Genomic DNA, 26,293 nt, shown 5'->3' on the forward strand with positions numbered 1-26,293 from the left:
ACACATCGCACCAGGTACTCATTTTAGGCTGAGTCGACGTACGGGAGGCCCAGGGCCGGATCAGATAACCGTCACCGGTGTTGGCCCTGAGCGGGAATCGAACTCGGGTGGCCGAGTTTGTAGCGCTAACCGCTGCACCACCGCTCCCCACACCACCAGTGTGACCACCACCACCACTATCATGATATCCACCACCACCACGAAAACAACTACCAAATTCAACAATTACACGAACATCAATGGCTAATTTCAAACGCTCTCCATAGATCCGTCAAGAACCCCTTTTAATCTATTCACAAGTCTTGACGTCAGACATGTTTTAGAGGGCGGGGGGGGGGGGCACGTGGGGGGAGCTGGGGGAATCCATGTGGGAAGCGGGGGGGGGGGTGAGAGGGGGAGGGTGCTCCGATACACGACCCCCCCCCCCCTCCGGTTTCTTAGCAACGGAGAACGCGCTTCGGTCCCCCGCAACCCCGCCTCTCTGTCCCAAGCCCCACCCATCGATGCGGTATCACAAAGACAAAGATCCCCCGTATAGCCTCAGCATACTTTTGGGGGCAAGTGCTGTTAGTGAGCACATATGAAGGCCAGCACAGTGCACGAGGGGGTGAGTGGCTAGCACCACGCATAGCCGCCTTTGTCTCTCTAGTGGCGATGTTTACACACCGCACCCGGTACTCCTTTGAGGCTGAGTCGATCTAGGGGAGGCCCGGGACCGGTTCAGATAATCGTTACTGTTGGTGGCCGTGAGCGAAAATCGAATTGGGGTTCGTAGCGCAGCGCGCTAACCATTACGCTACCATTCTACACAGTCAACCACACACACGCATAGACAGCCACACACATGCACACACAGGCACACACGCACAGCCACACACACACGCGCCCATATATAGAGAGCACATCCCTCACGCGCACAGACCGAGACGGGCTGTCGTGTGTGTGCACACAGACTCATCTTACAGACATTCCGTACGGTATCATATATACCATCATACTAAATAGCGCAGTGTGATTCGTGTCGAATAATAATACTCATTGTATGGGGCGTAGTGTCTGGACAGCGATACCGCTGTAGTTGTGCCGTGTCGGATTTGTATGAATTTGCCTTCAGCTCTGAGTGCGCACGACAGCCTCGTGTGAAGAATACACGATCCAGAATTGTGCATCTCGCTGCGTCTTGGCAGCATCGCTCTCCAACACAGCCTCTGTTCCCCTGAATCGGTCTCCCACCACCACCAACTCCTCACCCAAACTCACCCCATCTCCTTATCCTCGCCACCGTCATCATCTTCAGCAGCAGCAGCAGTAACGATGACGGAGCCCAGTCGACGGGAGATGGAGCTGCACAATGCCGCTCGGCTCCACCAGCAGAGGCGGCTCAAGCAGAACACGCAGTTCTCACACAAGGACTCGGCTGATCTCCTGCCCCTGGACGGCTTCCGAAAACTCGAGGCCGTAAGTGACATGAGCGCGCGTGTGTGTGTGTATGTGCGTGTGTGTGTGTATGTGCGTGTGTGTGTGTGCGTGTGCGCGCGCGTGTGTGCACCTGAGTATGTGGAGAGGTAGTGTATTTGTTAGCGCGCTGCGCTACGAACCTGGCGACCCGGGTTCGATTCCCGCTCACGGCCAACACCGGTGACGATTATTTTAACCAGTCCTAGGCCTCCCCTAGGTCGACTCAGCCTCAAACAAGTATCTGGCGCGGTGTGTAAACATCGTCACTGGAGAGACAAATGCGGTCGGGCGTGGTGCTGGCCACCCACACCCTCGCGTACCGTTCCAGCCTTCATAGGTGCTCGCTAACAGTACTTGCCCTAACAGTCTAAGTCTACACGGGGTGTATTTGTTTTTGCACATAGCCTCAAATGCGTGAGTAATTGGTGCGGTGTGTAAACATTGCCACCAGGAAGACAAAGGCGGCCGGGCGTGGTGCTGGTCACCCATCCCCTCGTGTGCTATGCCGGCCTTTATAGGTGCCACTCGCTACCAACATTTGTCCCAACAGTCTGCGAAGGCTATACGGGGACTCTTCACTATGAAGTCCTTTAGCTGATAGCAGTGCAGATGAGCTTCATCCGGGTTACCAATCGAGATATGGGCTGTGAATTTCCCATCTACGACGACGTGATGGTTGCGTGTTGATTGAAAGGTGTTTCGATTGATAATGATGACGATGGAAGGATAAATTATTGATGATTAATAATAAATACGATTGGCAAGGGTTGATGGATGGTGGTGATGATGATGGATGGCGATTGATGACGATGATGATGTTACGGATTGGCGGTGCTGCTACTGTACTGATGGTTCGGTTTAGGAAGTCCGTACCCTTAATGATTTTGTTTTACCATTGTCATGTTACGTAAGCTGTGCCCAGGAGGGGATAAACACTCAAACCATCCGATATACGATACACACATATATAGTCAACCTACTTGGTGTACTGCCATCTATTGGCCGCCTCCTAGCCTGGCAGATTAGGAGTATCGGCCTACAATGATCTTTGTGTGATCCATCAACCCCAGCGCTCAAGAGCTAGATCAGAGCCATGCACCGCCGCACCCAGTCCACCTACACCCAGTGGGAGGTCGCTCCTTCTTCCTCTGCTGTTCCCGCAGTCTAAAAATCCCTTCCGCCAGCCGTCCGTGCTGTCGTCTCCCTGTCACGGTTTAAGTGACGGCTCAAGACGTCCGGCTCCGCCTTTCACTCTCTTCTCGCCAACGGAAATAAAACGCAGTAATCACAATATAAATGCGTTTGTCAATCCAATGATGGATACAAGGCTTCCAAAACGTGATGTGGTGATCATACTTCACCGCGCTTGGCAGTGCGGGTTGGTGAGTGAATTGGAGGATGGTGTGAGCAGGGGACGTTCAGATGTCACTCCCGCAGGTTGTCTATTTCTTAGCGCAGTGCGCTAACCACTGCACCACCGCGCTCACCACTGCGCCACCGCTCCTCCACCCCCCTCACCCCCGCCTCTTACACATATTTAATATATGCGCCTCCTTGCTTCCAGTGATGCACATGTGCCGCCGGCTGTACATCCAAAATAATCAGCATCGTCATTAGCCATGATCAAGCCATTGCTGAAATAAAGGCCTGCCCCAAACCAACCGCATCTCTCGAAATCCCAATTGCATTGTAATTAGCGGTAATCTCAATGGCATGCCGCCCTGGCACTCGCAAGCAAAGCAGTTTCTTCCAGGCAACTACACAGCAAGGCAATTGTGGGGCTCAATGTGTCCATGCATATGTGTGTGCACGTGCAAGTCCTCCGCCTAACGGGGCTGCGTTGGCCGGGCCACGTAGCCCGCATGCCACATCCAGCGCATGCCCAAAGCAGCTTCTATTTGGCCGAATAGAGGGGGGTGAAAGGGCGCGGCACGGGCTAGAGAAGAGATGGAATAATGTGGTACAGAGGGATGTGGAGCTTATTGGACTTGCCAATAACCGGAACCAGCGGTGTCAAAATCGGCCTCTGTACACGAGGTTCGTAAAGGACGCTGCTGGGCAGTTGGAGGCAGTCGCCCTCCAGCAACAACGGATATAAGAAGAGCGACGCTCACAACGAGGAGAGCGCCGGGCGGTTAAAACGCAGACAGTTGGCACAATGGGGAGTACAGGTGGTGGTGCATCAGCCAGTCATCTCAGTCAGTCAACAACCCATTAAACCCTTGGGTCTGTTCCGTGACCTCCTACCTCCTACCAGCGGGCCTTCGACACTTCGCGTGGCCTCAACGTGCACCGAGCCTGGCACAAGCGCCGTGGTGACGTCACCGCCACTTAGCGGCGAACGGCGTTTGTTGTTGCACGATTGGCTTTGTACGGTGCGAAATAATGTCAACATACATCACAATCATATATATAGACCCACCCCCTCCTGTGCCGTGCCGGTCCTAATAGGTGCTTGCTAACAACACTTGGCCCAACAGTCCGTTGAGGCTGTACGAGCCACCTTGGTTTTTGTCCCGGTGTTGTTTGGGAAATGATCTACGCATAATGAGAGGACGTGCGCTGCTAGTGATGCCAGTGGCAGCAAACTCACGTGCCGCCGTTGTGATTGTAACGGGGACAGCGGTGGTATTTGTGATATTTGTAAGAAGGGCGACGAGAGGGATGATCGTCTCGCGTCCGGAGTCGTCCTCTCTTAAACTCGCTGGTGCGTGCAGCTGCGGAGGGAGCGAGAGAGGAGCAGGGAGGGAGGGAGGTGGTACAGGGAGGTGGTGCAGGGAGGTGGTGCAGGGAGGGAGGTGGTGCAGGGACAGAGGCGCAGGGACGGTGATTTCCTTGATTTACGATGGTCACGACGCGCATGCCGACACGCATCACATCCCGCATCACTCACACACGCTACATTACATTCGTGTATAGACATACACGCAAGTGCGGATCCAGGGGGAGGCGGGGGCGCAACCGCCCCTCCCGAGAGGCCCCGGAAATTGGTATCACACTTTGCAGCATCGGAACAAAGTTTTGCTGGCTGGCTGGCTGGCTGGCGGACAGGCCGGCACGTTGCCCGCATCCCACAGCGTCAAAGCGGGTTCGTGCGTCGCGCTGACCTCACGACCTCCCCCCACCACCACCACCACCACCCCCTCCACCCCGGCCGTGTAGAAACCATCACCACGCCACTCCGGGCATCTTTACAGCAGCAGCGGCAGCGGCTTTTATTTAGCTGCTGGAACATCGAACAGAGACGGCGGTCACCGCTTTATCGCGCGGCGCTTTCAGATCCGCTCCTGCGGCCGTCTGGAACGCTCTTCCTTCCGATATTAGGAATCCCATTGGCGCTGTGCACTTTCAAACCATCGTCTAGATTGAAAACTCAACATCTTTTGAACTTTTGATTTAAAGCTTTAGGGACCGCAGGGATTCATATTCTTGGTTCTTTCGGTAAAGTCACGTAGAAGGGAAATAATAAAATAAATAAAATATAAAACAATAAAATTCTCAAGACGTTTCGACTGCAACACAAGCAATCATCATCAGGTGTGAAATCCACAGCAAGAAAATTTTAAAAAAGTGGCGTTTTTTTTCTTAACGTATATATCTTTAGAACTCCTTTTTGTGTTTAGTTTGTTGTCCTTCCCCCACACCCCCGATGAACACGGGTGCCTACGTAGGGTGCGAATGAAGTTCAACATACGTGTACATTCATTATAAACGTACTCAAATTGTAAATGTTGTGGATTTGCTCTCCAACACACCGGTGAGCTGAATTAGTAACTAATTGGCGTTTTGCTTACGTGACAAATCCCTTACTAATTGGCTGTGTCGGGTGGTGGAGGGTTACAACACACACTTACGCGATCTACCCAACAACCTTTATTATGAATAATATATGTCGCGAAATACTACCGCGTGTTAAAAATACATGTGCATCGTTTGTAGAGTATTGATATTTGCGAGGGGAAACACGATAAATGTGTTGCGTATTCATGAGGTGCTCCCCCCATGCGAAGTTTCCATGCCCGCCTCTGGCACGGACATCATTCAAAGACAAAGATCCCCACCCGTATAGCCGTTACATTCTTATTGTGACAAGCGCTGTCAGTCAGCGGCACCTATGAAGGCACGGCACACGAGGGAGTGGGTGGCCAGTAGCAACCCCGGGCCGCCTTTATCTTCCCGTTGGCGATGTTTACACACCGCACCAGGTACTCATTTGAGGCTGAGTCGACCTAGGGGAGGTCCAGGACCGGTTTAGATATCCGTCACACGAGCGTCCGGATTCGTAGGGCAGGGCGCTAACCGCTACACTACCGCTCCCCAGACATCATTCAGACACGACGCACACACACACGCGCCACACACACATGCCACAAACACGCCACACACACACCACACACACACGCCACACACACCACACACACACGTCACACACACACACGCCACACACCACACACACACACCACACTCACACCACACATACACACCACACACACACGCCACACACACACACGCCACACACACACGCCACACACCACACACACCACACACCACACACACACAGCCACACACACACACCGCCACACACACACACACACGCCACACACACACACAGCCCCACACACACACACACACACCGCCACACACACACGCCACACACACACGCCACTCACACACACGCGCGCGCCCAATATCACTGTACGTTGTATATCCCAAGCGTTGTAACACACGGGGCCGCGCGCGCGTGCGTTCTTTAAACCAAAGGGGCATTGCGTCATTGTATTCCCCATCTATACATTGACACGGCAACGCACACGTCCGAGGCAGTGTTTTGCGCGAGGCAGACGCGCATACAAATGACCCCCGCCGCAATTCATTTCACGCCAAGGTCACGAGGTCGCGACGCGGGAGCGAGTTGGTGGCCGCTTGCCGCAGAGACGGCCCCAGTTCCGCTGCCCTGCGCCACTGCCGCTGCAACTCCGCTTGTTTCACGCGGAGGAGAACAACGCCACATTTTCTTGGTTCTTTCGGTAAAGTCACGTAGAAGGGAAGTAATAAAATAATAAAAATAAAACATAATAAAATAATTCTCACGACGTTTTATTATGTTTTATTTTTATTATTTTATTACTTCCCTTCTACGTGACTTTACCGAAAGAACTAAGAAGATGAATCCCTGCAGTCACGAAAGCTTTAAATCGAAATTTAACAACGCCACATTTTGTCTTTCGCTCGCACTGCTGCGCCCTCGTGAGAATTGAGATTGTGAGAGGGGAGAAATAAAACACCACTTGCAGGTGTTTATTCGCGAATTTTGTAAATGAAACAAAAATCTCGAAAACTTCATATTCGGTGTTAATTTATCGCTCATCTTGTAAAAAAATAATAATGACACAACTCTGCCTCTTTGTAGCTACACTGTGCCTATCCTTTGTCTATATAAATACATTAATCCAAAAGGATATCCTGGTTGTATTTTACATCACACAGCGTGGTCAACGTTGTTTTTCCCCCGTAGGCCCTTTTAGTTTTCGTAGGCTCTGGGCAGTGCCCCCACTGTGGCCTATTGGATAATAACGGCCGTGGGCCGACCTAGTTAATACTGCGGCGTGGTATTAAGGCGCACAATCCCACGAGCGGGTCCACTTCGCGATGGACGTTCAAGAATCCCCCCCCACCCTCCTCCACGAAGTAATTCAATACGAGTGTCAGCGTCATTGTGCAAGCAGGATAAATAACAACAATGGCAATTCACATTCACCTTACTGGGATTATACAAATGGCAACCATCGCCTACCGGTCTCGTGCCGGGTGGCCCTGCGCCGCACAGAGACAGCTGCCATTGGGGGTGCCCTTCCAAAGTGTTGAGATGCGATTCTGTGTTAAAGGGCTTTCAATAACCGAGCCTTTGAAGCAAGCGCCCTAGAAATTGCGAGAATGGTTATGTCAGCGATGCATCGCCACACCTCGCCGTCGCTTGCTTCCTTCCTTCTGCCAGCTGCGACGACAAAGATCCCCGTATAGCGCGTAACAGACTGTTTAACACGGAGGCTGTTGCGACCAACATTATCCGTAATAAAGGGCTTTTTTGTAACAGACTGTTGGGGCAAGCGCTGTTAGTGAGTGGCACCTATGAAGGTCTCCGGCACGGCACACGAGGGGGTGAATGGCCAGCACGATGCCCGGCCGCCTTTGTCTCCCCAGTGGCGATGTTTACACATGGCACCATGTACTCGTTTGAGGCTGAGACTAACTCGGGAAGGCCCAGGACCGGTTCAGATAATGGTCATTGGTGCCGGCCGTGAGCCTGAACCGAACTCGGGTCACCGGGTTCGTAGCGCAGTGCGCTAACCGCTGCGCCACCGCTCTACCAGCTACACACTAACACACACACAGTCTGTAATGTACTGCACTCGTGGGCAGCCAAATGAGATTCAAGGGTAATTACTTCGAGCGAGATTATTCTGCACATCCGACAGCGACACAATGGATGTCATCTGATGAATATATTGAGTTCACATTGCACAGTGAAATAATAAGAATTCCGCTTTTGATTCACGCTCTAAGTCAGCTCAAAATGCTTGGGTATATTGCCCGTGGGGGAGCGGTGGCGCAGTGATTAGCGCACTGCGCTACGAACCTGGCGACGCTCACGGCTAACATCGGTGACGCAATATCTTTACCTGTCCTGGGCCTCCCCTATTTCAACTCAGCTTTAAATGACGACCTGGTGTGGTGTGTAAACATCAGCACTGGGGAGACAAAGGTGGCCGCGTAGGGGGGGGGGGGTATTGGCCACATTGACCGTCGTGTTGGCTTTCATCGGTGCCCATTGACAGCACTTGCCCCAAGCAGCCTGTCAAAGGCTATACGGGGGACCTTTGTCTTTGCCGTTCCTTACTGTGCCACCGCACATGGGGAACAGCTCCGTTCAGCGTGAAATGGTTTCCTTTGGAATGAGGAACCAGAGCTTCTCCTGAGCCAGTGGAGGAAACTCTACATTCACATGTCCGGGGCCAGTCTATCCATGTATGTTATTACTCCGCTACTATACAAACCACACATTTGGAAGGACACAAACGTTGGAATCCTGCACTGGGGTAGAATTCAATGTGAAGCAGTCACGGTAATCGACGTCACTCGCTCACTCACTGGCGGTCAGCCACCTCCTTACCACTCTTCTATCGCTACTACAACTACCATGGTCACCGTTCCAATGAACTTCACCCGTTCATCGATCCACCCGTGTTGAGGACTCGGTCTGCAAAGACTGATCGCTTCTTCTACAATGTGTTCAACCACCACACCGCAGGTCACAACACCACTCACTCGCTAACCAACTCATCAACCCACTCACTAATGCACTCACCAGCTTCATTAGGCGATAGCCAGATTCTGGCTGTTGATCTAATTTAAAAAGACATCTATAACGGATGATATTGGTCGCGAAAGCCTGACGTGTGAAACAACAACAACGTGCGCTCACTGTACACACTTCTCAGACACACGTAGCCCCCAGTGTCGCCATTCTGAGACAATTGGTGGAATCAGACGCATCAGTTTGGCGGTGATGTCGCGGCTGCTGCTGCGTTGGCAGTGGTGCACAAACAACAACAACAACAAGACCCACACGTTCGTCAATAACAACACCACCGCCGTATGTCATGAAACGGACGCTAACACAATAGGAGACATTTCGGGCGACGGCCCTTCTTAACAGCACATAGACTCTACCTCTCTGGCATCTCCATATGCTGTGAAGGACCATTGCCCGAAACGTCGCTCGTTATATAATTATTTATATTTAAGGAACACAAACGGTGTTATTGACGAATTTGTGGAGGGTTTTTTTGGGAGAAAATCCGTTGGCAGACACTCGGCGTTGTGTACACACGACAGCCGCCGACTGGGTCTGTAGAGCGGCGTTCTTCATTGCAAGGCTCGCGGGTCACTGACGTGCAGCCCCCGACAATACACAACACGTGACAACACCCCCATCATCATCATCGTGCCGCTGTCACACCCCCCCCCCCCAATGGTTTCAAATGTGTGGCGGCCCTCAACACTGACGATGTCTTATCGGCGAAAGAAATTAGTGAATTTCGAAGGGGGGACACTTAGACCATCCACAGCGGAGACAGTCCCACTTCTCAAGACACCGCACACGGCGGAAGGAGACGACGCCGCGTTGTGGCTTCCATGAGGGGCAAGGAGTCGGACGCACGCACGGACGCACGGGCTGTGACGAGAGAGAGAGTTCCAGACCCCGCGGGGTACAGCAGAGGAGAGGGAGCGACCTCCCACTGAGAGACGTTTGACCGACGGCTCTGACGAGCTGGATGTTAAGCACTTGTCGTGTGAGGCTCAGCCCGAGGATTATTCGCTCCAACGCGGAGGGATCTCACGGGACCCATGCGGATGAGCCGTGCGCGTGCGTGCGCGTGAGTGAGTGGGGAGCGGTGGTGTAGCGGTTAGCGCTACGCTGTGCTACGAACCCGGCGACCCGAGTTCGATTCCCGCTCACGGCCAACGGCAGCAACGATTATTTGAACCGGTCCTGGGCCTCCCCTAGGTCGACTCAGCCTAAAAACGAGTACCTGGTGCGATGTGTGAGCATCGCCACTCGGGAAACAAAGGCGTCCGGGCGTGGTGCTGGCCACCCACCCCCTCGTGTGCCGTTCCGGCCTTCATAGCTGCTCGCTAGCAGCACTTGCCCCAACATCCTGTAAAGGCTATAACGGGGGGATTTTGTCTTTGTAACGATGGTAGGGATCGATTACTCAATGCCGCCGCTGAAGCGTAAAACGTCAACAAAGGCGGTGGCCCGAGTGCTCGTGGACGTCGCGCGACCCCGAGCCGCCTCCTCCTGCGCCACGTGCGCCTGACCGCCGCGCACTCTGCACAAGAGGACGACGCAATGACCCCTTCCATTGGTGTCCCTTTGACTGGTGCGGTGGGGAGTGCTTGGGAGCGGCGGGGAGCGGCAGGGAGTGACGGAGAGTGGTAGGGAGTGATGGGGAGTGGTGGGGAATGGCGGTGAGTGGTGCGGAGTGACGGGGCGTGGTGGGGAGTGGAGGGCAGCTGATCAGCGATGGTAATGAACTCATTGCGTCGTGAATTATGAAAACGCTTTCTGGCGTAAGTGCAGGCGCTAAGAAAATGTCCGATCGCACCTCCTGTCACGTTCTCTGTGTGTAACCCGAATCGTCTTGACCAGACATGGGAAAAGCACGGCCCGTTGGGCTTTTTAATCCGGCCCGCTGAACTTGTTCAAATATTATTATAATTAATTTAAATTTTACCTTCCTCCTGTAATGCCCCCATTTCAACATTAGATTGCGCACTTTGACCGGGAGTGTGGTGTTTCGGGCTCGAAAGGGCACATGATCTCGCAATGCATTGTGGGCCGTCAGCGCCAGTTTCAGGGTTTGTTTACATTGCTGAGTTCGATACGGTGCTCCCTTCACTTTTTCGCTTTGCCCTGTGAGCCCTTCTGTAAAATGAGCGGATCAAGGAAACGAAAAGTGGACAATGAGTGCCGAGTGTTTAACACGGAGTGGACAACAAAATACTTTTTCACTGAAGTCCAATCGAAGGCTGTATGCCTGATATGCCGATAAACTGTCGCAGTTTTCAAGGAGTACAACATCAGCCGTCACTTTGCTACGAAGCATGCTAACTACGCTAGCAAGCAGTCAACGCAAGAACGGGCGGCTACGGCTCAGAGGTTGGCGGATAATTTACAGACTCAGCAACATTTTTTTCACCGACAAACTGCGATTCAAGAGTCAACTACCAAGGCAAGTTTTTTGGTGGCATTCGAAATAGCAAAGGCTGCTAGCAAGCCTTTCTCCGAAGGCGAGTTTGTAAAAGAATGCATGGTACAGACAGCAGACATCTTGTGTCCGGAGATCAAAAGCAAATTTGCAAAAGTCAGTTTATCACGCAGGACTGTGACTCGCCGTGTGGAACTGATTGATGAAAATATAGCTACTCTTGACTATAATTAAACACTTTTGAGACGAAAAAAACAGGTCCCGAAGATCGCATTGCGCGTTCTTTGCGCAATTAGTTTTTTTTATCGGGAAATTATAAACAGAACTCCTTTTTGTGTCTATGAATATAATTGCAATGTGTCTTTACTGTGATAATGGGTCCTTATTGAAATCGCGCACTCCTAGACCCCATAAGGCCGGCGCGTCCCAGAGCGCCACCATCTCAAACAATTGGATGGGCACCTCCAATGGTGTCGAGAATCACCCTGCCTCTGCACACCACAGTGAAGGCGGTCGGCAGGGCGCGTGTTGGTGGTGGGGTAAAGCGTGGGTAACTCCCACCTCTTCCGAGACGTCTGGCTAGTTTGCAAGAGTAGGCCAAAGTTCATAGATGGGGGCTCTCTGGAGCTCCCTCTCATGGCGGTTCTTCCGCCACAAGGTGCAGGAACGAGCAATTCCAGGGCTGCATCGTTACCTGCTGCTGCGTCTTATCTTGTCGTCATGAACCGGTGTTCTTCATCCCAATGCCCACGGGACACTGGCGGTCCCTTTAGTGCGGCCCCCGACACTACACAAATGGTGAAAACACTCCCCAATCATCGTGCTGCTGTGAAACACCCAATGGTTTCAAATGCGTGGCGGCTCTCATACTGACGTCCTATCGGCCTCTCTCTGAAAAATGAGTGAAGAGCACTGCCATGTAACCTTCCTAACCGCGCGTCTTGTCTCCCCCACCGCGCGCCCATCAGCAACCTCCTTACTCGCTCCAAAAGCGCCTGCTGGAAACTCACCTCTCCAAGCTGCGCTCCGACCCGCACGCTCCGCTCACCGCCTCTTCCACCACGGAGCCCGCTCAGCTCGCCTCGACCCAGCACACCCAAGCGCCCACCTCCGAGACCCCTTCTCCGACCCCTACCCCGACTCCGACCCCCGAGACCCTCACCCCGACCTCCGAGACCATCGGAGTCCCGTCTCTGGAAATCCTCACCGCGGTCCACGAAACCATTGCCCTGCTCCCGAAATCCGTCGTGCCGGCGCTGGAGATGCTGTCCTTGGTGGTCGAGACGAAGGCCGCTGCGGCCGTTCCCCTGTCGCCCGTGCTGGAGAGCCAATCGTCCCGCGAGGAGAGGGAAGAGGCGGCCACTCGCGAAGAAGAAGAAGGAGGAGGGGGAGCGCCCGCGCACGACTCGCTCCGCGTGCGCTGCAAGGTGACGCGCCGGGGGGGTGGGGGATCGTGGTCCGTGTGTTTGTTGCTGGCGCGGTCGCCCTTGTTAATAACCTAACTGCGAGTGAGTGAGTGAGTGCGTGAGTGTATGAGTGAGTGTGTGAGTGGGTGTGTGAGTGAGTGAGTGTGTGAGTGCGTGCGTGAGTGTATGAGTGAGTGAGTGGGTGAGTGAGTGTGTGAGTGAGTGTGTGAGTGGGTGTGTGAGTGAGTGTGTGAGTGAGTGAGGGTGTGAGTGTATGAGTGAGTGTGTGGGTGAGTGTGAGTGAGTGTGTGAGTAGTCCGGCAAAAACAACTCCCTACATGGTCCAGACCTCATCAGAGACCCTGGCTGACAGAGAAGGTGTTCAGGCTGGCTGAGAAAATGCGACAGGCCCACTCTCATTGTCTACAGCATCCCACGTCAGAGAATGAGGAGGCTTACCGCAGCCTTCGCTCGGAGATTCGGAGAGCCTTGAGGCGCTGCAAGGATGGTTGGTGGTCGCGGGTTGCTGAGGAGATGGAGTCTACCTCAATGGCCCGCGATCACAAATCGCTCTTTAATTCCATCAGGAAAGTATCCTGCAGCACCACGCCTATTATCATCATGAGGGTAATGAGCGGTGATCCAATCTACGACCCCCAGGAACAGGTTTGCAGATTTGCTGAGCATTTCTGTGAGGTCCTAAGGGATGGGAGATCCCTAAGCCTGAAAAAGTCGTGGGACAAAGTGGGGATGACCCACTTTGTCCCTATTGCTCAACCGATGATCTGGTAATTGCTGCTCACTCAGATGAGGAGTTGGAGGTGCTGCTGCTGAACCTGGAGCTTGCCACTAAGAGGTGGAGACTTATCATCAGCCCCTCCAAAACTAAGCACTGCCTGGGTATTTCGTACCATTGGACACTCCACCCCCACAACTCCCAATCGGTGATAAGGCAGTTGTGGAGAGAGCGGAGAGTTTCCCATTCCTGGGCAGTGTGCTCATGACCGGCTCCAGTTTGACAGCAGAGGTCTCACTCCGAATCAGTCGAGCGACATTATCTTTTCATCGGTTGCATAACGCTGTGTGGAAGCTACTTGGTCTGTCGCTCTGCACGAAGGGGGTGAAGACAAAAACTGAACACAAAAAGCCGGCCAATGCCACGTACACCTCGTGGCACAAAGCGGCACCTGCCACTGAGGGCCCCCCTGCGGCAGGGCGACTGGAGACATACGGCATGGGTGGCGCGGTATGAATCAACGAACAAATGATCTCACGTGGCAGAGCACGTGGGAATGTATCGCTGCCCTCTACAGCGTCGACCAGAGGTCAGGTGAAGGGATCTGAGCCGTAGCTCTGTGACATCTGCTTCTTCTCTCTAGCATGGAGGGTGATGGCACTGCCCTCTGACAATGGATTTGTTTTCATCCCGTGACGCCCCGAGCGGGCGACGGCTCTGTAGACCCTGCTCGTTGGCCAGAGCGCAGAGGGTAGAGCCGTGCGATACGTCAGGGCAATTTTCTGGCAATTGTTGTCTGCAATATTAATCGGCAACTGTGGCAGCTTGGTATGCCAATGGGACAGTTGGGGAGTTCTATTTAGAAAACAAAAGGCAAGTTGGCACGGCAACTATTGGCGGTCAAAATTGCCTCGACAATTTCCCTGGTTTACCGCGGCATTAACAAGGTCACGGGGACCTCGAGATAATCCCGTGCGAGCGCTCCGTGGAGCACGATGCATGCTCTATACTTTGAGCGCCATCCTCTCTCGCATGGCGTGCCTTTTATTCAGCGAGGCTTTCCTCGATACATCAATTACATCCATGATAATATCGTCATTATTATTATTGTTGTAGTGACGGGTGTGACAGCGGCACAGCGCAGTTTACATGGTGGGGCCGGTGAGTCGTCGCCTGGCACCCGGGCCTCTCTGGAGGCTCACGAGCCCCGGTGCAGTTGCACCGCCTGCGCACGGGGCAGTCACGCCGCTGTGGGGTGCGTGTGGGGGAGGGTGTAGGGGGGGGGCGAAAGATCAGCAGTCGGGGATAGGAAGAGAGGGCTTCGGTAGCACCGCGCATCGACCACGTATAGACCGCGTGTTAACCGCTCGTTTGCCGCCTCATTTCCCCCCCCCCCCCACTGGCCGTGTGTTGCGGCTCGCAGTGCTCCGGCGGGGACGCGACGGCCGCGCTGTGCACGACACGCGCCGCCAACCTCGTCTCCCACGCGTGCGCCAAGCGGCTCCGGTGAGTGGTGGTCGGCAATCGCTGGGCGACGTTCGCGCCGCCCGCGGTGCTCTCGAGCGCGGGGCACCCGCGTCAGCTCCGCGAGAGGCCAAAATGACAAAAAATATATCATTTTGAACGAACAAATAAATAAATAAAAGTTGCGCACCCGCGGAAGTGAAAAAAAAACACGAAATAATGTCTGCGGCTTGACGAGAACGTCTCGGCTGTGACCGTTTACTCGGAGGGAATTGCCCGCGACGTTAAACGGCGCGGGATGGAAGAGCCGCGGTGGGATTTTAAATTGGATGAACCCCGACGGAGGAGGAGGGGGAGGACGAGGAGCAGGAGGAGGAGCAGGAGGAGGAGCAGGAGGAGGAGTCAGATTCCCTTTGCCGACATCTCTCCGCTCACTGTCAAGCGCCCTTCCCCACCAGGCCAACCTGTTTGGGGCTCTCTGCACGCCCCCCCCCCCATTCTCGCCCCATTGCGACCACGAGATAGATGCCCGCCCTGCCGCCCCTAGTCATGAGCAGCTGCACTTACAAAGTTGTCCAAATCCTACCGCGTAAGTTTGCGAGCTGCGTGGCTCTCGGCACGTGCGGCAAAACGTCTGACACTGTGCCGTACGACACGCGGCACGGCCTGAAAGCGCATTGGAGCGTTGTTACAAATCCTCACGACGCACGCCTGGACGAATATAGCCACGCTCACAGGGCCCTGAAGCTCACCACTGACAGCAGATCAAGCGGACGTCGCTCACTTACCCCTGTGGAGACCTTATGATCGCCCTCGCCTATCCTGTATCCATCACATCCATCACACGAGTTCCACGCCTGCTGCTGCCAATGAGCCTTGAGACGAGGTCATCCCCAGAGGGCTTCGCGGATCGATGCAACGGCCGCGTGACCTGACATTGCCCGAATGCCGAAAACAAACTAAATATAACAGGGCACGTTCCAGGCAACGTCCCCGTCTCCTTCAAAGCCGCTCATTCGTAGCGGAGACAACGAAGAGCCACACGTGGCAGGGCATCGCATGTCTTGCGACGACAGCGGGAGATGGGCTTTTGCGTAAGGAGAGGGAGCCAGAGATGGATCTGGAGGCAGGCGAGCAAAAGAGGAGTCGTACAGAATCGAAGATGAACAGTCGGTAACAGAGGTTGTTTTGCATTGGATCGCGTAAATATAAATGTGTCGTCAACCCCGCCACACCTGACACAGCAAATCAGTAAGGTTTGTAACGTAAACAAAACATGCCAATTGGTTACTAATTCAGCACACCGGTGTGTTGTAGAGTAAAGCCACTGTAATATTTACAATTCAAGTACCACACGTTTCGCCGGTAATTACAACAAGTCTCATCAGAGAGGGCAGTGTATCCGGCCTCCTTGCAGACGCACGGAGGCACTGCAGACCGGGAGGAAACGCACGTCTCGATGCAAATGTGGCATACGCGTGTGTCATCGTTTTCCCCGAGGTAAGAAATTAAAATTCAAAAACTCGGCTCTCATCTCATGAATACGCACATAGACTGCGTGCCTCAGGTCTGGCACCCGTCTGAAATTTAGCGATTTAGAAAAAATGCCTTTCAATCGACCTTCAGGCGTGGCTGCCCACTCTTGCTGCTGCTGCTGCTGCGTAATTTCGCCGAAACGTTGTCACTCTGCGTTCGCTCGTCTGCGCGGAAAGCCGAGACGACTCTCAAGAGACTGGACGCGTTACAAAACGACGGCGACTCGGAGCTGCAAGGAATATTACTTTAAATAATGCAATGTAGACGTGACGAATAAGCGTTGACGCAGCCATGCAGGTAAAGTAACACAAATGCAAGCGTTGTCGGAATGCATTCACAACGGAACTCGTGATCAGGTGGGTTCCAGCACTTGTTTGTTGCATTGTTCGACTTTGTCATTTGAGTTTTGCCTTTGTCGCTTTGGTGACCCAGGTCACTCGAGCAAATGCGACTCCTCCATCCTGGTCTCTCGCGCTTCTGCCACCCAGTTAAACAAATACGATTGTACCTGCCTGTCTACCTGTCCGCCTGTCTACCTGTCCGTCTGATTACCTATCTACCTGCCTGTAGACCTGTCCATCTGATTACCTGTCTACCTGCCTGTAGACCTGTCCGTCTGATTACCTATCTACCTGCCTGTAGACCTGTCCGTCTGATTACCTATCTACCTGGCTGTAGACCTGTCCGCCTGATTACCTATCTACCTGCCTGTAGACCTGTCCGCCTGATTACCTATCTACCCGGCTGTAGACCTGTCCGTCTGATTACCTATCTACCTGCCTGTAGACCTGTCCGTCTGATTACCTCTCTACCTGCCTGTAGACCTGTCCGTCTGATTACCTGTCTACCTGCTTGTCGAACCTGTCCGTCTGATTACCTGTAAACCCGGCTGTCTACCTGTCCATCTGTTTACCTGTCTAGCCAGCTGTCCTACCTGTCCGCCCGATGACCCGTCTAGCCGGCCCTCTACCTGTCCACGCGCTCACGTGACCCCGGTTCTCCACCCCCAGGCTGCAGGACTGGGGCGAGGAGGAGCGGGGGGAGCCGCGGAGCGCGCGCCCGGCAGGAGCCACGGCGCTGATCAGGGGGCTGCTGCTGCAGCTGGGAGGCCGCGCGCTGCGCTGCTCCGCATGGGCGATCGGTGCGTGATGTCCTCCTCCTCCTCGCGTATCCCCCCCCCCTACCCTCGCCACCGCCCCACCCTCTGAGCCACACCCTAACAGATATTTAAGCTAAACCTAAAATAGTTTTTTTTATTTCACCAGGCAAAGCTCCACTGAGCTATGTAGCTGTTTTTATTTCCGAAGCGACCTGGCGCAACAGAGCGGCTGATCACTGCGTGGAAATGTATCGCAGCCGATGCTCTAAACGTGTTGTGACTTTGATTATTAACGTGGAGGGAAAGATCGGAGGACCCGGAGAAAAATCCACGCGACTGCGAGGAGAGAGATATACAGCAGGCGTCAGGGTCGGGATTGAACCCACGATCCTCCTGCATAACAGGCAAGGTAGTTAACATCTCCTAGCCACCGTGGCGCCCCCACTCTGCCACCACCCCTCCCTGCAAGACCCCACCCACTCTTGTGGCCCTACACCGACCTCCTACCCTGCCGTCACACCGCCCTGCGTCACGACCTCCCCCACAACTTTGACCGCCACCCCAAGTCAGCGAGGCGTGCGCACAGCCTCCTCGTGGCGGCCACGGGCTGGGCGACGTCAGGCAGACGTCGTCGTGAATGACGCCAGCCTCGTCGACGAGCACAGTCCGCGCGACACGGACGCGGGGTCGCGTCACGGACAGCCGAGAGGTGCGAAGGCGGCGCTGTTCTCCCGAGTCCTCGAGCCCCTAGAGAGCAGCGCTCTCACCTCATTTACAGCTCCCCCTCTGGTCCCTCCCTCCCTCCACACACCCCACTGCTGCCCCCTGCAAATTGGGCCACTGACGCACATGCAATTCTCACTCTCAAAATGTATTCCCCCCCCCCTCCACACGACGTGGCACCGCCTGACCTCACGTGGCATTCTCAATACAATTGTGCGAATGTCGATTTGTTTGGGAAGAGGCCGGAGATTGGGAGGCAGTCAATTTTCACATCTCGCCATGCACTCCCCCACACCGTGCCCAACCGAGGAGCCGTCACTCGAGCCCCGAAGCAATTAGGCGCCACCACTCTGACAGGGCATCTCGCGCCAGGGGCTCCCACAGCCCCACAGCCGACAGAGCTGAACGGCTCCCGACCACCATTCCACGCTCGCGTCACGTTACTGTGGGGGAGGGGCCGGCAGCGTGATGCGACGCATAGGGCCCCAGTCGGTCACAAAGGGGGCACCCGAATCAACAGATAAACAAACAAGTACAAACATGCGAAGACAATTTCCCCGCAAAAAATCCAACAATTAACCGCCAATGCCAAAAAACGTCGTTTACAAATGAAAAAAATAATTTACGAAAAATGCGCTCAGCGTTAAATCTCGTAGCGTCACGTTGCGGAGACACACGCACAGGAATCCACAACGTGAAACATGTGTCTAACGTGTGTCTAACATGTGTCTAACACCGCGTTGACTAGAGGCGTGTACATGGGATCCATGTCTTGTGGCCTTGGTAACGCGGGTGGGTTGCAGAGGCTGGGGGCGCGTAGGTACAAGCGGCCTTGATTGGGCGGCCTCTATACCATACAACGGGTGAGATCCACTGCAATAAAGAGATGATGATAATGAAGACATTCAATATCGTGAATACTACCATGATGAAGAGGATCCGCATCTCAACACATTGTATTCATCATGCACAATGTGTGTTTTTCATGAGCACAGTCGTGGATTAATGTCATTTGGATCTGTCTGGGTCAACGACCCACGTAAAATAATTCCACGCCCAGCAAACCACGTCCAGTAGACCTCTCGCTATGGCTGTGGCTACCAGTCACGTGCCACCTACTCAAGTCTCCCAGCAAGCCGGGAAATATTCAGCGAGACATTAAGCCCTAGCGCACAATTTACAATGCATACGATTCCGTTAACCGCCTTGAGTCAGCCAGCTGGGACGGGCTGATAACCATATTCCTGCACGATCGCTATAAATAACAAATGTACGTTGTACGCAAGCTCTGAATCACGCTTAAGAAACGCGCGGTATGGCGAGGCGCAGAGGCGGAAGGCACAAATGCGAATGGGAGACAACATGTTGACCGTTAAGGAAACGAGGTGAGCTTGAGAAAGGGCTCATCGTGTGGCTGCGAGAGGGTGGTGGCCGATGCGCGAGGCTGGTGGTGGTCGTGGTCGGGCAAAGGAGCCACCACGTGCCGACCGCAGTGCTGGGAGTGATCATTAGTCCAGGTGCAAAGGGTGCGACGTCGCGTGGCATTGCATAATGACGACGGTTGGTGGAATAATGGTGATGCTGTGGACTGATGATTAATTCACGTCGTCGATTGATCATAATGAAGACGACGACGATGATGATGTAATCCTCAATGCAAAAAAAAACTATTCTTTAATAGGGTTTGGCCATATATAACAAAAGCAGCACCACTCCTGAAAACGAGTTCTGTGACTCAGCGAGGGTTTATTTGATTTTATATAGAAAACATCATTATGAATACATTGCACATATAGGCGCTGACAGCTGCTGTTGATAACAATCCAAGGCAGAATTTATTACAAACATACATTTAAAATTCTCATTTGTGCTCAAAACATCAAGTGAGCATTTGGCAAATTAACCCGAACTCGTCCGTCGCAATTGCTTGCGTGGCATATTCAACAGGCGGTATAAATTCACACCGCCTTCACCACGGACGCTCTGTTTGTTAACGAGGACTCCATGTGCCCGGGCAGACGACGACTCGACGGACCTGCAACTGGGCCTGGAGACGCTGCGAGACTTGCAGGTACCCACAAAGACAAAAGATCCCCCGTGTAGCCTTAACAGACTGTAGGGGCAAGTGCTGTTAGCGAGCACCTATGAAGGCCAGAACAGCACACGAGGGGGTGGGTGGCCAGCACCACGCTCGGCCGCCTTTGTCTCCCCAGTGGCGATGTTTTTACGCACCGCACCACGTGCTCAATTGAGGCCGAGTCGACTTAGAGGAGGCCCATGACCGGTCCAGTTAATCGTCACAGGTGTTGGCCGTGAGCGGGAATCGAACTCGGGTGGCCAGGTTCGTAGCGCAGCGCGCTAAGCACTACACCACTGCTCCCCGCAAGAACCCACACCCACTGCTGCACCCCCCAAGAACCACCTCGACTGGCATCCACATGTCGCCGGTTCGATTCCATCTCCCGGAAGCGCAGCTGCAACAACGGTGCGGGGTTCCTTCCTCCAGCAGTGTGAGAACACCACAGGTGGAGGTGGGGGGCGAAGTGTGAGTACTCCCACCTATTCCAAGACGTCTGGCCAGCATGGAAGAGTAGGCCAAATGCCCCTTGACAGGAACCCGAGAGCAGTGGTTCTCAAACTTGTTTGGTTACTGTAGCACCCCTTGGTGAATTTTGTTTCAACCGAGTACCCCCCCCCCCCTTGCCTGACCCAAAATGGTTCTGAGAAATACATTTATGAATAATGAACATCAATACCTTAATTAATTGTTCCCATGTTGCGAGGTATCCCTAAGTAGCTGCTGGTAATTGCAAGCGAATAAATTAACGGACGTTCTTGCACGCATGACGTAATGCGTTCTCGCTCGCTGGTGACTCTTGGAAACCAACATTGTTTACGATCGATGAGTTTAGAAAGGTATTTTATATCATATGGGCGTAAATGTTATTTTGATCTTGGCAGATTCATGAGTGACTATTCACGGAAGATATAATTTCACACACATTTATAAATAGCCTCACGTGCCCCCAGGGGTCCGCGTACCCCCGGCTGAGAACCACTCCCCTTCAGAGTGGGAGGCCTTCTGACAGCAAGTGGCAAGACATTGCAGGGCTGCACCTTTACCTGTTTGTCCACCTGTTCACAGGTGTCGATAGACCTGGAGAGGGACTGCCTGGTCGTGGGCGGTGAAGTCAAGGAAGAGATCCCGTTTCTCAAGGAGAGTTAGAACGCGCGAGGACGCGCGGTCGTGTGTGAGCGTGTGGACGTGCGCACGCCACGCACGGCGGTTGAGAGGTGGCCACCGAGATCCGGTCACAGCTCCCACATCTCACGCCCCGCACGCACAACGCAACCACGGCAGCTCCCAATACAACCAGGCGCAGGCCAACGTAGGACCAACACGTGGACAGCCACTCGGCATGGGCGTCCTGATATAGCGACCACGATGGAATTGGGATAGGAAATAAGCAAAGTAACTCCTTCACGTATCCATCGCTCCACGTAAGTAAATAACCTACTTCTTACTCATCCCATCGGCCGCACGGCCTCCTGGGAAAGCAAAACTTCAGCAGCATTGGTTCAATTCGAGCAAACTCTGGTACGGTTTGGACGGTCTCTCATCAGCCTTGCTGGAATCAATGCTGGTGAACTGCCGATGTTACTGGTAAGGGGACCATCACTTTAAGATATGGGTCCTAGTCAATGTTGGAATCGGTTAATCAGACCACTGAGGTCCGCTTGCCTACCCCTCGCAGCCATCCTTCTTTCATCTGATGGAGCGTTGATCAGGATCGTTTACTCGTTCCTGTTGGGGTTGCTGAGTGAGCGAGCGAGCCACTGACAGGCTTCAGGAGTAGCCCGAAATGCTGAAACCATCAGAACTCCGTCTCTTTAGCAACCACCCCATCCCAAATCCTCCAACCCCAGTTACAGGTTTCAATTGAAACCAGGCACTCAAATATGTTCAGCATTGCATGTACAGAAGAACTCAGCCTTATCCAGACCACCAGCTCTAAGGAACTGAATGGCGACTTTTGTCGTTCAGACCACCTACTCAAAGGGTTGATAAAACGTGGCTATCCTTCAACGACAAAAACGGCCAAGGTCAGTTGCTTTGAGCAGACGGTCTGAGGAAGGCCGAGTCCTTTTGTACATGCAATGCTGCACACCTTTGTGTGTTCCTAAATCTATTTCTTTCCAGCCTGCAGTAAAGTTCTTGTTGTGATGGGCAGTCTCGTAATTTACAGATTTCAACGTCCTTCTCAAACGACGCCCACGAGCCACCACGCACCGGTGCCCCGTTCCCACGCTCGACAACGTTCCCCGTTCACACACAAATCCAGTCGTTAACATTGCTGTACGCGCCTGATAGTTGGTAGACACACAAACCCGTGCCGTGATGGATCGCGGGGGGGGGGGGGTGATAGCGTTTGACGATGCCTTCCTGTCGCGGACCCACTTAACCAGCAGTCGTACGAGAAGGGCAAGTGGGTTGGCATTTTTAATTCACTTTCAAACGCTCACGCTCTCCGAGTGGCCGAGTCGAGAGCAACATTTTAACGCCCGATTCGCGATAGCCATGTGTGTGTGTGCGCGCGTTGCGGCCGGACGCGAGCGGCCAACATATGAACGAGAATGTCAGGTTCGTCGGCGAGACGCGCGAGACGCGCGCCACCCCCGGCAATTACGTCCGACTGTTATCAGTCGACAGCCAAGGCATAATAAAACCGTCCAGGCAAACCGTCCACAAACCCCGCAGTCTGGGCAAGCGCTGGGGTCTCCGACACCCGAGATTTGGCCGCAAAGCACGTCCGTGGTCACCGCCAGTGGCGCAGCTGTCGAGAGTGCAGGCGGTGCAATTGCACCGGAGGGGCCCAGGTGCCAGGATATGATGCCGGGGGGGGGGGCAAGGAGGCGTAGGGGGACCCAAAGAGAGTTCCTTGCAAAGAAGACCAACAAACGCTTAGACCACCGGTTAACAACCGCAGCTCCAACGCTCGTTTTGTATGTGATCATGTTTTCTAAAGCCGCTTCTTCAGTGTTCTATACCGTGTGCCTGTGGCGATTTGATACAAATTTACGCAGCCGTAAGAGTACGCAGTGGCACGCACGTGATATTTTGGCGCATATTGGAAATGTGTGTTTTTGATGTGTAGCAAGCGCGGGGGAAACAATATGACAACGCGCTGTTATATGGAAATAAATGTCGCCTAAACAGTTTCACGCTGACATTTGCCTTGTCTGAACGATACGCGGGGTGGAGTGTCAAAAAAAGTGATACTGTCATTGCTTTAACAAACACAATCCGATTGAAAATGGATCCTATTGAAGTGAGAATTAAGGCCAGGAAACCATCGCTCAGTGAATCCTGATAATTCTAATCCTATTGAAGTGAGAATTAAGCCCAGGAACGCATCGCTAAGTGGATTATGGAAAACGGTTAATCAAACAACAATGTATAAATCTCATCAGGCGCGATGGTGTATGACGTCCTGTTTCCAACTCTCATCCACTCAACCTCTCTGGCCTCTCTCAAGGAGGGCTTTGCACAAAACGTCGACTAGTATGTACTTTTCCTCTTAAGGTTACTTTATTGATGAATGCATCCCGAGTTTTTGTTATTTGTCATACACATTCTGTACAAAACAAATCTGACATTCAGACTCAAAGGAACCAAACAGCCCCAACCATCCTTCATCAATAAAATGCCCTGAACAAAGACCATGGCAACAAACAAGCCACGGGGATGGTGGTGGCTGCCCACCAAATGTGTAACCGCTTGGCAAACAGCAAACTGTGCAATGTCAATATTCTGCACGGCCCGTTCATTAATTTCCTCGTCGTCGCCCCAAATCCCGCATTCAACCAAGCGAGATTCATTAAAACTGCCCAGACTCCCGTACAAGGAAACAATCTGTAAACTTATTACAACTTTTAATTCAGTATGCCGGTTGCAGTGTAGCACGCTGTGGCATCTCCCAGCACAATCTCACCAGGTGGTGGCAGGAATATGAATCAGGAGCCCCGGGGGCAAATAGGCCCAAGCAGCCTGTGCTCAGAAACTGGGAAAGACGAACCACAGTGGCAGTCGTTAATCCGGTGGCCAGTGCACTGCACTCCGTCAGGAAGGCTTCTGGACTTTAGTACAGGCTTCTGCTCACAGGGGGTCTGCGTGTCGCCGTGTGCACACGGACGCGGGGCACACACGGACGCAGGCACACACTGACGCGGGCTCACACGGACGCGGGCTCACACGGGAGCGAGTTGCTTTACGCGTCTTGCTCCGACGGCTGCGATGACGGCGCTGAGGCTGGCACGTCGCTCTTGTCGCCGAGGGGAGGCGCTCGCGCGGGTCCGTACAGCAGCTCCGTCACCAGCTCCCGCACTCGCGCCGTGTCCTCGGGGTCTGTGCAGGCGGGCAGACGGGCGGGACACGTGCGGAGGCACACGGCTCGGATTTGCACGTCACTAGGGAGACGTGTTCACGGTGCGCCGGGGGAAGCTTTACAAATGCTCTCCCCCTCCATCGGCGCTTCACAATGAGAATCTTTACTTCCACAGGAGAAGGAGGAATCCAATGAGCATATGAAGCTCTTCATGGGGACCGGTCAGCCAGCTACAACAACAAACAATACAGACAACGATAGGAGTGCAAAATAGGAAAAATAAATACGTATAAATAAAGTAGGTATTTTTTTTTTGAAATACATAAATTCCTGACCTCCGTATGCCGTGGCTGCCTGGGGACATATACTACAGTAGCCTACACAGACTGCCGGGGCAAGTGCTGTTAGCGAGCACCTATTAAGGACGGCATGGAGCATGAGGTGGTGGTGCGGTCAGCACCGTGCCTCGTCTCAACCAGTGGTCATATTTACACACTGTACCAGATATTCATTTAAGGCAGAGTCAAGCTAGGGACAGCGCAGGACAAGTTCAGATATTACTCGGTACCGATGTTAGCACGACGTGAAAACCACTTCACAACCACTCCAAAGACACAAAGACAAAGATCTCCCGTATAACCTGAACAGATCGTTGGGGCAAGTGCCGTAAGCGAGAACCTAAGGCCAGAACAGCACACGAGGGGGTGAGTGGCCAGCACACGCCGGGCCGCCTTTGCCTCCCTTGTGGCGATGTTTACACATCACATCAGGTACTCAACTACATACAAGACACACGGACGTAGGTATACACACGCACACACCTACGATTTGCGTTGAATGGAGAACTCTCTGCCCAAGAGCGGCTTTGTTGCCGCGTGGTGCGCGGACGTGAGCACGCTCGGGGCACGCGCTCAGGGGAGCCACTCGACCCCACGTGGGCAACTCCAGCCCACCACCCCCACCCCACACCGCACCCCTAATAAATGCAAACTCAAAAACTGCCCCGCCCCCATCCCCTACCCACCCCCAGCTGCTAGTGCCAGCACAGCCAATTAGGCGGCGGCGCGGCTCTCCAGTACGGCACAAGGGCAAAGGGGGGAAGATTAAAGGCAGGAGCGAGTGCACATGTGCGGCTCTGCCTTCAAGTGTGGGATCTGGGAACGCATTTCCTGGCCATCAATAATGCACAAAGTTCACTGGCAGGTGACGCACGGCGGCCGCCAGTGTCGGTGCGCCTGCAGATTTTCGATGCTTCGAAAACGAGATGCTGATGAAGAGACCGACTGCCGCAGTCGGGCTGTCTGAATTGGGCACACGATCGTTGTCATCGTTATACTCAGCGTCATCATCATCATCAGCCATGGTCAATCCACTGCTGGATTCCCGCCACCGCACACGATCCTGTGATGTAACAGTCCACCCAGGCCCCACGCTCGAGCTGATCTCATTGCTCCATCTCCACATCATCTGAGATGTGTTCCACTCCCATGGTCCGTTGTGCAACTGACAATTAATTAGAAAATGCTTATTTGACCGAGGGTTTTTTGAAGCAGCGATAACGGGAACCTGGGTATTTTGAATCTATGATGATTTCATTCCAAAGTGGTATAGACGTGACTTAACCGAAAAGAACCAAAGAATAATTCCTGCAGTCACGAAAGCTCCCAAATTAAGATTGGTATAAAATCATCATTATTATTTTAATCATCATG

General features: G+C 53.4%; 2 protein-coding genes across 12 annotated transcripts in view; one reads left to right on the plus strand and one right to left on the minus strand.

The window, feature by feature from the left end:
• The window catches only part of ITFG2 (integrin alpha FG-GAP repeat containing 2), a 68,295-nt gene that overhangs the window by 3,995 nt on the left and 38,007 nt on the right, over positions 1 to 26,293 (minus strand). For 7 of the 10 annotated variants that reach the window (XM_078859271.1, XM_078859262.1, XM_078859268.1 and 4 more), the window contains one exon: positions 23,767 to 24,601. In XM_078859271.1, coding sequence (XP_078715397.1) covers positions 24,465 to 24,601 — 137 coding nt within the window. In that variant the 3' untranslated portion in view covers positions 23,767 to 24,464. Of the gene's footprint in view, positions 1 to 1,313; positions 4,176 to 23,766; positions 24,602 to 26,293 lie in introns of those variants that run through there. The other 3 variants (XM_078859265.1, XM_078859263.1, XM_078859264.1) reach the window with 3 other exon arrangements.
• Positions 691 to 23,171, plus strand: LOC144933940 (nuclear receptor-interacting protein 3-like). Of its 2 annotated transcripts, XM_078859273.1 has the most exons (7): positions 691 to 767; positions 1,298 to 1,458; positions 12,200 to 12,658; positions 14,797 to 14,879; positions 17,384 to 17,514; positions 20,214 to 20,266; positions 21,341 to 23,171. In XM_078859273.1, the coding sequence occupies exons 2-7, from the start codon at positions 1,315 to 1,317 to the stop codon at positions 21,419 to 21,421; spliced, it is 951 nt and encodes a 316-aa protein (XP_078715399.1). In that variant the 5' UTR covers positions 691 to 767; positions 1,298 to 1,314; the 3' UTR covers positions 21,422 to 23,171. The 2 variants fall into 2 exon arrangements, with proteins under 2 accessions (XP_078715399.1, XP_078715398.1); XM_078859272.1 differs by lacking the exon at positions 691 to 767 and having other exon boundaries at positions 1,314 to 1,458.

Source organism: Lampetra fluviatilis, chromosome 8 (genome assembly GCF_964198595.1).
Source record: "Lampetra fluviatilis chromosome 8, kcLamFluv1.1, whole genome shotgun sequence".
Classification (NCBI taxonomy): Eukaryota; Metazoa; Chordata; class Hyperoartia; order Petromyzontiformes; family Petromyzontidae; genus Lampetra; species Lampetra fluviatilis.

Bases quoted from the DNA above. Each gene is read 5' to 3' on its own strand.
- LOC144933940 (XM_078859273.1), top strand. From the start codon at position 1,315: ATGACGGAGCCCAGTCGACGGGAGATGGAGCTGCACAATGCCGCTCGG. The intron at 1,459-12,199 runs GTAAGTGACATG...CGCGCCCATCAG, and splicing joins GCTTCCGAAAACTCGAGGCC to CAACCTCCTTACTCGCTCCA. The intron at 12,659-14,796 runs GTGACGCGCCGG...TGCGGCTCGCAG, and splicing joins CGCTCCGCGTGCGCTGCAAG to TGCTCCGGCGGGGACGCGAC.